The following is a 15,964-nucleotide window of genomic DNA, read 5'->3' as shown; positions in this document are numbered from 1 at the left end:
AAGTCAGGCAGGAGCTAAGGCAGTAGAGCCTTAGAGATTAGCCAGTTCAGAGAGGCATGAGCTTCTTTGGGCTGTATACAGACATTTAGGAAGGTGAAGTTGCATTAAAAATAGCCACCCTAATCTAAGGTAAATCAGGATGAGGGATTTGGAGGGACCAAGGGAGGCAGTAGGCTCTTTAGGGGGATCAGAGGGGCAGCTAGAGTCTACAGGAGGGATTGGGGAAGCAGATGGAGGGACTTTATCCCCCACCCCGAGTCCAGGGGCTATTTTTACCTCCATGACCTCCTCACCCCTTCAGTGCACCTACCCCTCATTCCTCCTGCACAACTGCCCCCACCCCATCCCAGCTTACTTCCTTGGCTCCCAGCATTGGTGAACATATATAAAACTGGCACTGGGAGTGGCTTGTGGGATGGGGGATGGGTCTGGGTGGGAGCTGTTCATTTGGGAATGGGGAGAGGGCTAGGTGGCTCAAAACAGCCCAGTGCCAGGGAAGGGATAGGAAAGGTTCATTGGGAACCATACAGAAGTTCAGTTAGATCAGTCTTACCAGAGCCAAGCAAAATTAGGGGTATACTTAACTTAGATCAGAGTGACCATTTTTAGACTGATCTAACTGCCCTGAACTTCTGTATAGTTCACATGTAGATCGACCTAACTAGTGTAAGGTCTGCACCTGGGTGAACTAAGTTAGATCAGGTGGCCATTTTTAACATGATCTAACTTTCACCTAACCTCTCCGAATGTCTTGACGCAGCCTTAGGCAACAACCTACTTTGTCAGATGCTAAAAGAAGACTGGAAGAAAGAAAAACTTCTACCTAGAGGGGAAGGGATGGGGAGAGGGGACACTGCTAAAAAGTCAGTAATCATTTGAGATTAGTAAAGCCGTTAAAACTTTGATGGACACCAGAGTTAACAACTAGCTTGGATAATGTTATAAGAAACCATGGTCCCTGTTGATATGATGGTTAATACAATGCAGTCTGTTTGTGACCCCCCTCCCCACCCCAATTCTGTGTTCCATGTGGTTTATAATATTTTCTTATATTATAAGCATGGCTATTCGGAAGTCAGTGATGGAAGATACTGGGCAAGAGCCAGATATAGGATTTTGAAAAATGGGATGCATATGGTGTGGTATCACATATAACACAATACATATTTTTCTCTCATTAAAGAGAAACTAGAAGCTTTACTATTAGGCTAGGGCTTAACGCTATGTTATTCAGTGTAAGTGCAAAGCAAAAACAAATATAACTATTGGTACGTGCATGAATTTGCTAGATTATTTATTAAATTAAACACAACAGACTAGGCAAAAATAGTCAAAAAATATTGTGTCATTAGTCCTGTAGAAATTACAGTTAAATGTACATCTCTTATTCAGATTTGCAAAACAAAATCTAGTCTTCTTGAGCATCTTGACAGTGCCTCTAATACTTCACTGTCAGTCATTTCTACACCTAATTTAATATTACTATTCCTGAGTGAAGGCTTTTAGTAGAGCTAAAAACAGTCTGAAGGGCTATGAAATAGGAGACAAACATTCCTGAAAATGACTAACAGATGCCAGTATTGCAGACGAAAGAATAGCTTGAATAGTGGAACATCAAGACCTTTAAAAAAGTGAGAGGGTCATTAACACCAGTACTGTAGAGTGGGGAGAGACTAGCAGGAATTAGGGAGGTGATAATGAGCCATGAATTCAGTTGACTTTATCAGGCTGCCCAAATAGAAATGCCACTGCCCCACAGAGGGATTTGGGGGAGTTTTTGTTTCTTTTGTTTTTAATCTTTGGGTAGAGGAGGAATTAAAGGGCAAGGGGTAGGGAGGGTTCAGCTGCACCACTGCACCTCCTCTCCCCCCCCCCCCCCCCCCCCCCCCCCCCCCCCCGGATCCTCCCCAGTCCATAGAGATTACAGTGTTCTGCCATGGGTTTTTGGTTTTTCCTCGAACTGATGATAAGATTGTGTGAGAGAATAATAGTTGATATTAAAGGCTAGATTCTGGCAAGATCCTGCAAGCATCAACTGGGTGAGAAGGTGCAAGGACAGTTTCCCACACCACGGGAATTGCCGTTCCCACAATTGTAATTCTTGTGCTATCCTGGGAAAAGGATTCCTTTAGGCTAATGCCTCCCACACAGGCCTTTAAACCCTGATGGCGACAAAAGCTAGAGTGTTGCGGTATCAACCAAGCTAACGAAAACTGGCTCTTCACCCCTTCTAGTGGCTAAAAGTTTATAACTACTGCTTGTGGCTCATAGCTCATGGCCTGAAATCAGAGCTATAGCTACACCTGCAGTAATGAACTGGGAAGGTTTAGCTATTGGCCCTAAATTCTCAAGCTTCTGCATGTAGACAGATGGGCCCTTCACACATGACTAAAAGGGCACGGGCCCTTAGGTTGCATGCAACAATAGCTTGTTATTAAATGCTTACCATAATGCTTTCGCCATACATGATGCACAAGAATTAGGGATTTCCGTAAATTGTGCTGGAAGTACCCCCTACAGCAGCTCCTATAATGCTTTTCATTTCGCTGCTTGCCAGCCCTGTCCCTGATTGGTGGAAGGGCCCCGCCAAATGGGCCATTTGCCACTGATCACCAGGAAAGCAAAAAACTGTGGTTTTAAATATGCCACAGTTTTTGCTTTCGTGGGGATCAGTGGCAAGTGGCCCAGCCGGTGAGGCCCCTCCACCAGCCCCAGGGTATCAGGGGCAAGCGATGAAATGAAAAACATTAAAGGAGCCACTGTGGGGGGCACTTCCGGCATGATGTCTGGAGATCCCTAACACTAATACATCTTATTGCAGTATATCAGTAAAATAATGTGCGAGTTTCAAACTCACTTAAAAAAAAAAATGTAATATGAAGTTTATCTGGGGTGAGAAGTGTTTCTTACCATATAAACTTACAGGCTGTTGTACTGAATAAAGTGAATGCAGCTGCTTTTAAACATTTTAAGTATATATTTCCATGATACCAGAGAAGCAGTCATGATTTATCAAGTAAATAATCCCTTAAAATATTCCAAGGTTATATTCTCGTTTGAAGATCCCCCAGGCCTAAGGCTACAATTTCACCCAATCTGCTTATGACCAGGCTAGCAGAAAATATACAGTACAGAGCTTTTTTTTCTCCTTTTCGTTCTTTAATTTCCATACATTTGAGTGTGTAGATCAAGTCAAAATTTAGGACAAAAATAAATATCACACAACTACAAAGTCTACTTGATAAATATAAATTGCAACATATACTACTAACAGGGAGAAGAATTGCAATCAGGAAAGAAAGTAATAAAGAGCCACATGTGGAATCTCTTGAGGAAAAAAAAATCCCATCTATTTGATCTGTTAGGCCATAGATTAATATCCTTAAGGAAGTAGGAAATGTCCCATCATTTGATTGACTTAAAACTGACCTAGAATTAGCTTTTAGATATGCAGTAGAGAAGACTCCTACATTGCACTTGATGAATTCCGAGAATCACATGGGAAGATGCAAAATTAAGAATTAGTTTCTAAACCTATTGTCATCTTTGTTGCTATCCTCTGCATTTTCTCTACGTTCTTCATGCTTTTCTTAAAGCGTGGTGCTTAGTGCTGGATACAGTATCCCAAACTTAGACCTCTGTATCACCAAGTGATGCAAAATATAATTTCTATATATGTCTTATCTACTCTACTTTTGTTAATACACCGCAGAATTAGATTTTTTTCCCCAATTATACTGTAAGTCCTTTTCTTTAGCATTGTTTCCTAGTCACCTGTTTCCCAGATTCGATTTTTTTCTTCTTAAGTGTAGTTCTTTGCACTAGTTTTCATTGATCTTCATCTTACCTCTTTTAAACTATTTCTTCAATTTCTCAAGATCTTTGTGATTCTAATTCTGTCTGCAAAAGTGCTTGTGATTCTTCCCAGCTGGGTGTCAGCCATAAATGTTGTAAGTGGACTCTTGATTTCATTATCCAAGTCGTTAGTAAAAATCTTGAATAGGCGTATATGCCGAATGCACCCAGTAATGACCTTATTTGATATGTCCTCTCAGTTTGGCAGTGAACGCTCGATGGCTACTGTTTGAGTATGGTTTTTCAACCTGTTGTTCACCCCATTTATAGTAATTTAATCAAGGTAATTTTTCTGAGTTTCATTTATAAGAGTGCCATGTCTTTTAAAATTAAGATATATCACATCAACAACTTTGTCCTGACCAGTTATCCTCTATTAAATGGGTGTGATATGGTTTGTTCTTGACAATTCCATTTTGTCTTGTTATCTTTTTTGTAGTCCTCTAGCTGCAAATTGATTGTTTAATAATTTGCTCAAATGTCAGTTGCAGTTAATGTTAATAGTGTTTAGCATCTGGTCACATCTAACTGTTTTGTGAAGACTGAAGCAAAATGAACATTTCTGTCCGCTTCGTCATCTAATGTTTGCTCACTTTCGACTTTGGGCCTACAATGCTTCTTTTCTTTGCTTCTGCAATTACCTTTTCATATTACCTTTTAGTTGCAACTCATTTGCATCCTACGTTTTGTCCTTTTGTCCTTACATATTGATGTTCTTGTTATATATTCATTATTCACAATATGTTCTTTTCCCCATTTTTTCTATGATAATTATGTCATCAAGGAGCCTTTATAGAAGCATTACTATACTTTTTATTCGTCTTTGCATAATAATAGTTTGTTTCTGTGCCTTTAATATTAACGCTTTTTGAAAATGTCCAGCTCTTCTGAACTCATTTCTCCCTTAGACTTCCTTCCTGTGGGATCTTACCTATCAGTTCCCTGATCTTCCTGAAGTAGGCTTTTTTTTTTGTTTTAATTCACTGTCATTACCCCTTTTCTTGGAATCACCAACATGTTTTCACCCAAACCACCTCCCTTTTTTTCAGATTTGCATCTGATTTCTAAAATAGCTGCTCCCCGATTACCTGATCCACTAAAAAAACCCAACAAGTTGTCCTCAATGCATGCCAAGAACTCATTGGACACGTCTTCTCCTGTCCTGATTTATATGTATTAAAGAAAGCTCCGCTATCCTCTTACATAATATATATGTAAAAGAACAGTGTTTTAAGAGAATAAATGGTGTTTATAATAGATTTATTCCTTTAACAGCCTGTACTATAGTGAGTCATGTCTAATGAATAACGCCTAATTTAAGAGTTTGATCATGCCAAACTCAGATGGAAATAAATACGTCAAATCATGCATAAAGCTCAGAAATAGAAAGGGCGAGGCTTCTATTGCTGTCAGTTAGTCTTCTAATCAGGAGATATTCTTTTTTCATAGTTTTTTAGGCTTTTTCAGTTAAAATTGATATTAACATATTTAAATACATTTTCCATCAAGTAATGTTATTGTATTAAGAAACACTAGTTCCAGAGGCAAGAATTTTTGTGGGTAATGTCTCTTATTGCACCATCTGTATGGTTGTCTATATTTCCAAAGGAAACAAAAAAGGGACAAAAAGGACATATGTCTATACACTGCAGCAATGAGGAGGTGTCAGGTAAAATTTCTGTTGCTACTGATGGGAGCTTCTTTTTTATACACACTGAAGGACTCAGCATCAGGAGAGAGCGGGGAAAATAGCAGGGTAGGATGATACAAAACTAAAATAATAAGGAAAAGCACTGAATTTGATTGCAAGTTCTTTGGGGCAGAAACTATCTTTTTGCTCAATGTCAGTGGGGCCCCGGTACCTAACCAGGGCTTCTGTATAGTGAATAATAAACAGCAGCAATTATGGAAATGTAGGAAAAGAGAGCCAGATATCTATAAACCCATTCCTTAAATCCTGATAGAGCCTACTGACTCAATGGGGACTATCTTCAACAACCCTTTGGTCATGCATTGTTTATATTAATTCTGTAGTGTATAAGACTCTAGTACTACAAATAGTTATACATCTGCTTTCCTTTAAATATTAGAGTAGCCTCCTTGAAGTCAACAGGACTGCGTGTTTGCAGGATTTAGCTTTAGTTCATTAAGAATTTGATTCTGGGAATATTTATTACTCGGCATTGTGGTAATTACTGTAGCTTCAAAGGGATTGTTTAGGAAATTTTACAAGAAAGGATCCTAAGATTTTACAGTTACTCCACTAACTAAAGCTATAGAAATGCCTGCAAACTACTAAACCAAATAAACATTATTTTCATTTATGCATGCATAAAGCATACGTAGACAACAGTCAATAATATTTGCAGCTGTTTATAGCTAGCTTGCACATTATCCACATTTCTGTAATGAGGAATCAAGGCTCTCTTATCTACCTTTCCAAATAGCATTTACCAGATTTTTGCATCTGAAAAATGCTCTGCCTTTTTATGATTGTTTTTTTAATTCACTAGCAGTAAAGACTGTAGCTGATTAGTTCATATAAATTAATCAGAATGATGATTAAATGGTGCTTTGGTCATTTTATCAATAATTTTCTTATCTCTATGGTATGCATTTCAAGTTGTGATTTGCTAGAAATACTTTGTCATTTACTGACACCCCAGATAACCTAGATTTTTTTTTTTTTAAAGAAAAATCTTAAAAGTGAATCTTACTTCATGAAAAACGTTGTAAATGCTTTGTCATGTAATGTGAGGTAAATACATGAAGGCAATTGTTGGGTTTTTTTTCCTTTGACAAAATATGGCAGAAAACTGCACGTATCTAGTCAGCACAAATCCAGTCGGTAAACCTTCCTGAGCCTTGAAACTGTGACAGCAGCGTGTCCCATGCCTGCTGGAAAGCATTTATGCCCAGGGGCAGGGGAAAATATACATGAAAGAAGGTCTGTAATCTTACTGCCTTTCATTTTGTTTAATCTAGTTATGCCACGTTTTGCTGAACAAGTTGAGGTTGCCATTGAAGCTTTGAGTGCGAATGTCCCACAGCCATTTGAAGAGAATGAATTCATAGATGCTTCCCGCTTGGTTTATGATGGAGTTCGTGACATCAGGAAAGCTGTTCTGATGATAAGGGTATGTAAGGCACCTGGGAAATAAAAGTGGGGGCTTAAAGGAAAGTATCGTAGAAGATGAGAGGACTATAAAAGCTGCGTGGTACCGACATTGCTTCTTAATCAGCCGGAATAGTTTAACGTGGAATAAAATGTAGACTGTGGAATGACAGTGTGTGGCGGCAGCAAGATGTTTTAAGCAAAGAGATTCAGATGTTTTCATGCCTGTAAGTGAATGCAAAATGTATAAAAAATTCAGATGTGGCAAAGTTTGCATGTATAGCTTCTACAAACAACCATCCGTGCACATGAATCACAATCCATTACTGTGTGCTGTTTTACTCCCCTCTACAGCAGAGGTTGACATTGGATAGGGCTTAGTTCTCTGTAAGTTAATGAGAAGCACCAACATTATTTTTATTAAGGATGAGTACAGACATTCAAAAAACCTGAAGTGGATGGAACCACTTCATTCCCAGGTTTCTCTGAGCTGCATAGACTGAACCAGGAGTGACCAGAATGATATTGGGTTGGAGGAAGCATGCAGATGCTTTGACTGGCCAAGCCAGAAGGCAGGGGCCACTCTCGCATGCCTCCCGATGGGGCCAGCCCCACCGCACCTGCCAGTGGCCCTGTCGGCAGTAGTGGGACACCCCGCCAAATGTACTTGCTTGGGTCTAGGGGACTGGAGTCAGACCCATGGGGCAGGGGCTCTGTTACTCCCTACCCTCCACCACTGCCTAACTTGGCAAGCATAAGCTGGGACTAAGACCATGTCAGGACTGTTAGCTGAGCTGCTCAGTGCTGGGAGTGGGGAGTGAAAGCCTCTGCCCCACAGGCCACGACCCAGCCTCCTCTGACCCAAGCAAGCACAGCTGGGGGGAACCTGCACTCCCCCACCTTTCCCCCTGCCCTGCCTGGCTTGGCTGACATGGGCAGGCAGGAGTAGGGCTTAGAGCCATGCAGGCTGGCAGCTGAACCCAGCAGTGTGTGGGGATGATGGGGAGCAGAGCCCCCACTCCCAGCTGTGCTTGTTTGGGTCTGGAGAGGCTGGGGCCAGGCCGGCAGGCTTCTGCTCCCCGACCCCCAGCACTGAGAGGCATCCTGATGTGGCTCTCATCCCTGGCTTCTGCCTCCCCATGTCAGCCAAGCAAGGCAGCAGTGCTGGGGAGTGAGGGAGCAAAGCCCCCACCCTGCAGGCCCAGCCCCTACTCTCCCAGGCCCAAGCAAGCACAGCTGGGGGATAAGGGGGGCTTTGGTCCCCATCATTCCTTCATGCTGGCTGGCTCAGTTAACAGCCCAAGCAGCTCTAAGACCTTCTCCTGTCCTGCCTGCCTATATCAGGTTGGGGGGAAGGTTGGGGGAGTGCAGGCTGCCCCCAGATGTGCTTGCTCAGGTCTGTGGGGCTGGGGCTAGTCCTGCAGGGTGCGAGCTTCTGCAGGTGGTGGGCAGGGAGGAGCAGAGCCCCCACCCCGTAGACCCAGCCCCAGTCCTCCCAGCCCCAAGCAAGCATAGCTGGGGAGAGTCTGTATTTCCCCACCCTGCCTAGCATGACTGACATAACTAGGCAGGAGCAGGACTGAGACCTGTGCGGCTTGTCAGCCAAGCCAGGCGTGCCATGGGGTGGGGAGCAGAGGCCCCTGCCCCATAGCCCAGCCCCCTGTAGACCAGAGCAAGCACAGTTGTGGGGTCTCCGCTCCTCTACTCCTTCCTCCCTCACTTCTACTGGCAGGCACAGGCAGGACACAGGGCTAGGGAGCGGAGGTTTTGCTTCCTCATCAGTGTGACAGCCTTTGGTGGGGTTGGCCTGGCTCTGCAGAACAGAGAGCATGGGCATGCAAAGGATCATGGGATGCTGGTGGTCAACAAGGTAATTTGAGTAGGGAGGGGATCTGGGACAGAAGTTTGATGGACTGGTTTAATCTAAATCACTTAAGTCTAATAATGCATCCATACAGGTCTATCTTAAACTAGTTTCAACCATTTTGAAACCAGTTTATTTGCATTCAACTTCTGTTCTGTTACAGGTTTAAATCAGTTCCTGATCACTTAAACCAATTTGTGTGATGTCGGTCCCTAGCTTAATTGTCTAAGAGGTAATTTGATCATTGCAGGTGAAAAGTCTATTACAGTAGAAATAGTTCTTCATTAGTGTCATTGTTCTATTAAGATCTTGACTATTGGTGTGGAGTGTTATCTTCTTAGTGTATGTATGATGTCCATGTTATGAGTTAAGTATCATTAATATCTAAATTAAGAAATAAATTAACATACTCCTTATTGAAAGGGATGGTTTTGAATGTTTTTTTGGGTAATGAAAACATCATTCCAAGTTTGACTAATCATCTAATTCAGTTTGCTCAGACATCCTTTTGTTGTTGTTTTTTTTAATAATGAGCTAAATAACATGAACCTTGGAGTCAGTCTCTGTCTTAGTTCCCATTGTCATCCAGAAACAAAACTTGACAGACTTGGTCCTGAGTTGCTGAAGCTAAGGGGATCTTTAACTTCTTAGCTCCCAGACTAGGTCAGGTGAAAGTCACCTGTAAAGAGAACAACAGATTCCTATGAAGAATCTTAAAACATAAAAAGCAAGTTTCCCCTATTTAGATAACTGGTAGTCCCGAAACAACCACCATCCCTTTAAGTATATTTCATGTAGCTGTCAACTATGAAATTGTGCTTCTGAGTAAGCAAATAATGTGGAAATATTTGGAAAGATTCAGGGGCAGTCAGATCACTTTAAAATGGTTTTCCTCTCTCCCATTTTTTCCTGTCACCAGATATAATTTCATGCATGTATTTAGACCCCCAATTTTATATTTGTCATGTATGGGATCTAGTGGCTGGTGCAAAGCCCAGATGGTTGGGGAAATAAAGTTGTGGAAGAAATTCTTCTTCCTCCAAGCCATTGAGCCTCAGATGCATGTATCACCCTCCCAGATGGGAGTGAAATGACAAGATCCTCATTTTAAAGGATCTTCCAGTTCACCTGTGCCTATGCTTTTTCCCCTCTCTAATATAAGCTGCCACAGATCAACCTTTCAGCTGTTCCCCCTGCTCAAAGCCCTGGCTTACAGCATCTCCCCTTATAAAACAGAACAACATCTAGCATGTTGTCAGGGGAACTTCCATTTGCATGCAAGAGAAAGCTAGATTTTCCCCTTACCTCTAAAATTCTCTATGTAATTCTGGAGACTCATTCCATTTTTCTCCACCCTTATTACCCTGCTATCATCTGAACCTTATTAAGCTAAACAGTATTCAGGCCCCATGAGATCTAAATTGGTGATGCATAGGGGTGCATGCAGATTCACCCCCTGAGATAGGCCGTGCACCCAATGGAAGCACCAGCTGCAAAACCGGAAGTGCACTTCTGGTTTCACCGCTGGCTTAGTGATCGGCTGCTGGGGGACCTCCCCCCACCCCCGCCGATAATCTGGTGCCCCACCCCATACTCGGGAGGCACTGGTCACCCATGCTAGGAAGATATCCCAAGTTATGTTTTTCATTGTATCATTCTGCCACTTTTTAGTTTTTTTCATGTAATCTGAACTGGTGAATTCTGCAGAGCAACATTATAAGGCTAAAACAATATTTTCAAGGAATTAACCAGGATATAGAAACTGACCCAAGAAGGCAAAGCTCCTGCTCATTTTGCCAGAGAAGAGACAGGTGAATGCATGGATGCTGGTCAGTGCTCTTGCAAGTTCTGTAGGGCAGCTAAAGTACATACATTTGCACGATGAGTATTTGCCTTTGTCTTATTAATAGCTATCAAAAGTTTGAGGTCAAAGGCCATGTCAAGAGAGCAACTTATGGGGCTGGTATGGTTAAGGTCATGTCAGTTCCTGTAGCCAGTGGCATGCAAGGAAAAAATGCAGCTAACATTATATTTGACCATCTTTGACTCCTTTACCTGAATGACCAGGTACCCATTTTCAGGTGAGAGCAGCCTTTGGTATAAATGACAGCAGAGCTCTCCACGTTCCTGGGGAGAGTAGTAGGATACCTTAAGCAGTCTGCCACTATACCTCTGCTGATAGTTATAGTGGGTATTGAACGTCAGACAGAAATTTGAGGTCCAGTGTTGACAATGTCCGTGTAACCTACCCATCTACAAGGCAGGAGACATTGACTTCATTAAATGATACCAGGAAGTAGCAGTGCTGATTCTTCTACTTTGACTTGGTTGAGACTAACCAAGGAAGATTAGTATATGAATAATTAGTATATTAATTAGTATATGATCATTATCATTATCAGTCAGAGGATGAGACCACCCATAAGGTTGCTGGCAGAAAAAGTGGGATTGTTCTTGTCAATTAACCTTTCCTCTTCAGACCAAACAGATGAATCCTAAATGAGCTCCAGGATCCCAAATGAATCTTGCAGTGCACGTCAATGAAAAGTTGTGGGGTGTTACTTTAAAAAACAATCTCTGATATATTCCTAACTGATGACGCAGTAACGTTCACACAACCTATGCTTTAAATTTTCTGTCAGTATTACAATTACTTGTAATCTTGTTGGAGCTTCTGTCAGAAAAAAAATTATCACCCCACAATAATTGTTCAGGAGCATGTCACAGATGATTGAGTTTATCTCAGATGTTCGTTTGAGTCCATGGAGGAAACGAGCCCCATTCTTTTAAGCTTGTTTTTCCTAATATTATTATTACTTTTAATAAGCTAAAGAAAGGGAAAGACAATTCTTATCTCTTCATTTTTTAGCTTTACTATCCCTTTGGAAGAGAAAAGATGATCATTATAGTGTTGGGAAATAAGAATATGATCTGTACAGGAAAAAAATCCATTTCCAAGCTTGAAAAAGCATAGTATACAATTATATAAGCTAAAATTAAGATGGAAAATAATAAGTTAATTATGTCATCTTTTGTATTACTGGCTGGGGGCCTGTTACACACTGGGTTTTTTTTCACAACTGCTTATTAGATTTTCCCAGTTATTCAAGCAAAACCCACTATACAATTAGCAACCATCACAGTGGCATCTTTAGTCATTTTTATTTGTCCAGGAGGGTTAATTTTTTCCCTTTCGGATGCAGACTTTCTTATTATCATCGATGGTTTTGCCACCTCAAGATAATATTACTCAAGTGTGCTTGGCATGCTGTTGCTTCTCATATCCGCTTGGAAACTTGAGCTGATGGAGAACTCAATCATCTGCTTGAGGCCCTGTATAGCTTACAAGCATATTAGAGCTGTGCTCTCTGATCCACACTGACTGCTTGCAGGTTTCCAAGTTGAATTTAAGGTGCTGGGTTTGACCTATACAGCTCTAAAAAGCCAAAGACCAACTGTGAGACTTCCTCTCTGTCCTTTCCAATCAGGCTGTGTTGCAATCAGCTGAGTGACTCAACCTGCAGCTGCCTCAGCATAAAAGAGAAGAGGTTACTAGCAGCCCACTTTCTGTGTGGCCCTTTTGATTATAGAGCATCTTGGTCTAAAATGGCTCAGGTTTGACCAGAAGGGGAAACTGCAATGCTAATTTTTCATTATGATGATTATGGTCAATCAATGTATTTATTTTCCCTATTTTGGGGCAGCAGGAAGAAGTCTACGAATGGTTTCTTAGTACTAGGAGAATAGAGGAATGTCTTTCATTCTTTTTTCTCTCTTATGAAGAGGGTTAGATTGGCTTGTTGGAGGTAAACCAGTGGTGTGTTTGTTAACATAATTGCATTTTTTTTAAGCCCACAGATGCATACAAATCTTTTCATTTGGGAAACACATTTAAATTAATTAAATGAAAAACAAATATCCCTTTTTAATTTTACTCTTCCTACCAGCTTGCATGGCTGTCATGGAAGTTAGAACAGCTATTTTGGTGAAAGATACTTTGCTCCTAGCACGCTCTTAATTGTATCGCACAAAGATCTAACAAGACCCAAAGGCTAGATGGTGAAATAAGACCAATTTAAGTTAGAAATAAGGTACACATGTTTAAGAATGAGAGTAATTAGTCGTTGGACCAATTTACCAAGGATTGCATCACTGGGAAATTTTAAAACAGAATTGGATTATTTGTCCCTAGAAGATATGCACTAATTGAAGCCCAGCAATTGGATTTGCAGCAGTAATTAACCCAGGGATGTCCTATTATTTGTGTAATCCAGGCAGTCAGCATGTACCCTTTTGGTGACTGTGAATATCAAAAATGACTTATCTATTCTTTCAGTTTCTATGACATTTCTATGAATTTCAGTAACCTAGTTAGATCTCTCTCCCCTTAGTTCCATGCTGAATGGACTTTGGCTTGGAAACTGTCCTGGATGGGAAAAAAAAAAAGATTGTTGTAGGGGTTATTTGGTCCATGCAGCCATAAGTTCAAGTCCTCGTGGAATTGAGTCCTTTATTCTTCCAACTTAGATAATTTATGTCCCAGACTTTATTTTGTTGTCTTAGAGACTAGCTTCTAAAAAGCCAGGTCCTGTCTGCTGTGCATGGGCATTAAAGATTCTATGATACGCTTCATAAGACCTGGCCTCTGGAATGGAAATGCTTTGAAAGTCATGGTAACTCTGATATAAAAAATGGCTTACATTCCTTTACTCTGTCTCCAAGCAAACTGAAAAGCTAATTCTCATTCAGTTGCATCCCTAAGGAGACAGGCTGGGGGAAAGTAGCGCTGCTATAGTAAATAATAGCTTGGAGAACCGAGATAGGATTTTGTTAGTCCCAAATTTTCAGAAGTATTGAAGTGTTTGAGTGATGTTGCAGCTGTCATGGTCCAGGGATTCTACGAGAGGCCAGGATTTTTGGCGGGTAATATCTTTTACTGGACCAACTGCATGATTGGCATAAAGTCAGACATGCTTTCAAATGCAAGGTATTCTTCATCTGGGCTGACCTGGTCCAGTAAAAGATAACACCACCCCCAAAAATGCTTGCCACTTGCAGAAGTACATCCGCACCTTTGCACCTGCATGAATTTGCATGTGTGTGCTTGGGTATCTTCAGAAATGCTTGTTTAAAAGGTAGGAATTAAACCATGCAATAGCTGCTGTGGATCTTAATTCAGGAAAGGAAACTATTCCAGCAGCAAATGAGGACATTTCATTCCTGTGAAAATCAGTCACAGAAAACTAGGTGGATGTGTAAAGCCAGTGTGGGGTTAAGTATGATTTGTGCCAGAAGGAGACGTATACTTATTCCTCAAGCGTGATTCTTAACGTGTCCCTCGTTTTGTACAATTCAGTCTCTTAAGCTGAACACCTAACCCAGATGTGCGGTTGTCTGTTTTCAAATGACTGTTGGTTTATAAGACAGCAAATGTCAAACACTGAAGGAACAGCTGTGCTTTGTTTTAGAAGGTTTTCCTGGGAATAAACCGTGTAAATGCAGAGCTGTCTGCATGTGTCTTACCTCGTTCACAGGCTACCTCTGTTTATATCATTTGTACCTAATCTTTTGAATGTTATCCCTGGCAGTTCTCTCAAGGCTAGGTTGTAACAGCCTTCACTCGGCTGCTTAGGGAAGTAATGAGACACCATTATTACCCCGTTGTGGTTTACCAGCCCCCAGAACAAGGGGTGAGCAGGTGAAGAAATGGTCCCTGGCACAGATGTGCATCCCTGCTTTGCTCCTAGAGAAGAGCCTCTCTGCACCACCACTGCCATAATAAGGACAGTTTTTTTAAAGTCACCTCTAGCCCTTGCATAGTTAAGCATGGGGAATAAAGTGCTTAAAGAAAAGTGGACAACCAGATATGGGGATGTTTTCATGATAGGTAGCAGTCAGCAGCTTTCCCGGTGTTAGAAGAGAGAAGACAATCTAATTTTTTTCACCTCCACTTTCTCTCTTGTCTAACCTGTTATATGCACTATTTGTATATGTATCCCTTCAGTGATTCTGCCCGAGTTTCATTACCATACTGTCATACTTTGTTATTTTTCCCTTCAGTGCTCAGTGTCAAAACAGGCATTTAACTCGCACTGTTTGAGCCAAATGAAGATGGCTCAGTTTTCCCTTCTACCTCAAGTGCATATAACCATGTAACCCATAAAGCAGCTGATTTTTCCTGTATAGACAGTGACATGCACTTTATGTTGAAAATCAAGCTCCGCTCTAAATAGAGTCAAAAGGCTCTCAACTTTAAGTTAGAGGGTTTGGACCAGTTCCTAGAGAACAAGCATCCACAAGGCAAAACTGTAACGACAAGTGGCAATCGTTATCACCTCCGCTTCTTGACAGTGCCCGCAAGCAAGGTATGTGAATACGGACACTTTCTCCCATAGAAAAAGACTGTCCAGAGGAAGGTTGAGGCATTTGAATGGGGCCATGAGGAGGTTTTATATTGCTCACGTCTCCATTTCTTTGTTCTTTCTCACCATCACTGTGGTTGTCACTGTTAGCTGTTGTCTTACAGTAATGCTGGGTCACTAACTAGGAGCCTATTATAGTTTCATAGTAGGTAGGGTCAGAAGAGACCTGAGCAGATCATCAAGTCCAGCTCCCTGCCATGGCAGGAAAAATTACTGGGGTCAGTACTTAGACATTATGCAAACACTGAACAAAAGTGCAGCCCCCTCCCTAGGGCGCTTGTGGTTTGAATGGATTTTATCTCTCTATTGTGAACCATGTCATATTAAACATGTTATTAAATACTGATATTGTCAGTCTATTAATATAGTGATATATAGTCATTAATGGTTTGGGGTTGGGGTTTTTTTTTTTTTGGGGGGGGGGGTTAATATCCAGTGCAGACATGTGAAGATAATACATTAATAAATAGCATGCTTAGTCTCCACCAATCAAATCAAATAACTCAACGCCAACATGAATTGAACATATGCAACTGTAATGTGACCTCATCGGCTGTTTCACAGAATCCCCCAAAGTCACCATGGCACTTCTACCCAGCTATACCCAGTATTAATTCCCTACCAAGAGAGAAACGTTGGGCCTTGCAACATACTTTGAACCTTGTGACCAACCTGGGAAAGAGACAACTTTCAGAAATCTGGAGCAAA

The 15,964-nt window shown here is 41.3% G+C and overlaps 1 protein-coding gene across 4 annotated transcripts in view; it reads left to right on the top strand.

The window, feature by feature from the left end:
• CTNNA2 (catenin alpha 2) overlaps positions 1-15,964 on the top strand; it is an 862,138-nt gene that overhangs the window by 786,005 nt on the left and 60,169 nt on the right. For all 4 annotated transcript variants that reach the window (XM_006018010.2, XM_025197143.1, XM_025197145.1 and 1 more), the window contains exon 13: positions 6,841-6,992. In XM_006018010.2, the coding sequence (XP_006018072.1) occupies positions 6,841-6,992 (152 nt within the window). The remainder of the gene's footprint in view (positions 1-6,840; positions 6,993-15,964) is intronic.

The sequence above is a fragment of the Alligator sinensis genome, unplaced genomic scaffold (genome assembly GCF_000455745.1).
Source record: "Alligator sinensis unplaced genomic scaffold, ASM45574v1 scaffold23_1, whole genome shotgun sequence".
Classification (NCBI taxonomy): domain Eukaryota; kingdom Metazoa; phylum Chordata; order Crocodylia; family Alligatoridae; genus Alligator; species Alligator sinensis.
The sequence above is the reverse complement of the archived record's forward strand: the minus strand, read 5'-3'. Positions and strand labels throughout refer to the sequence as shown.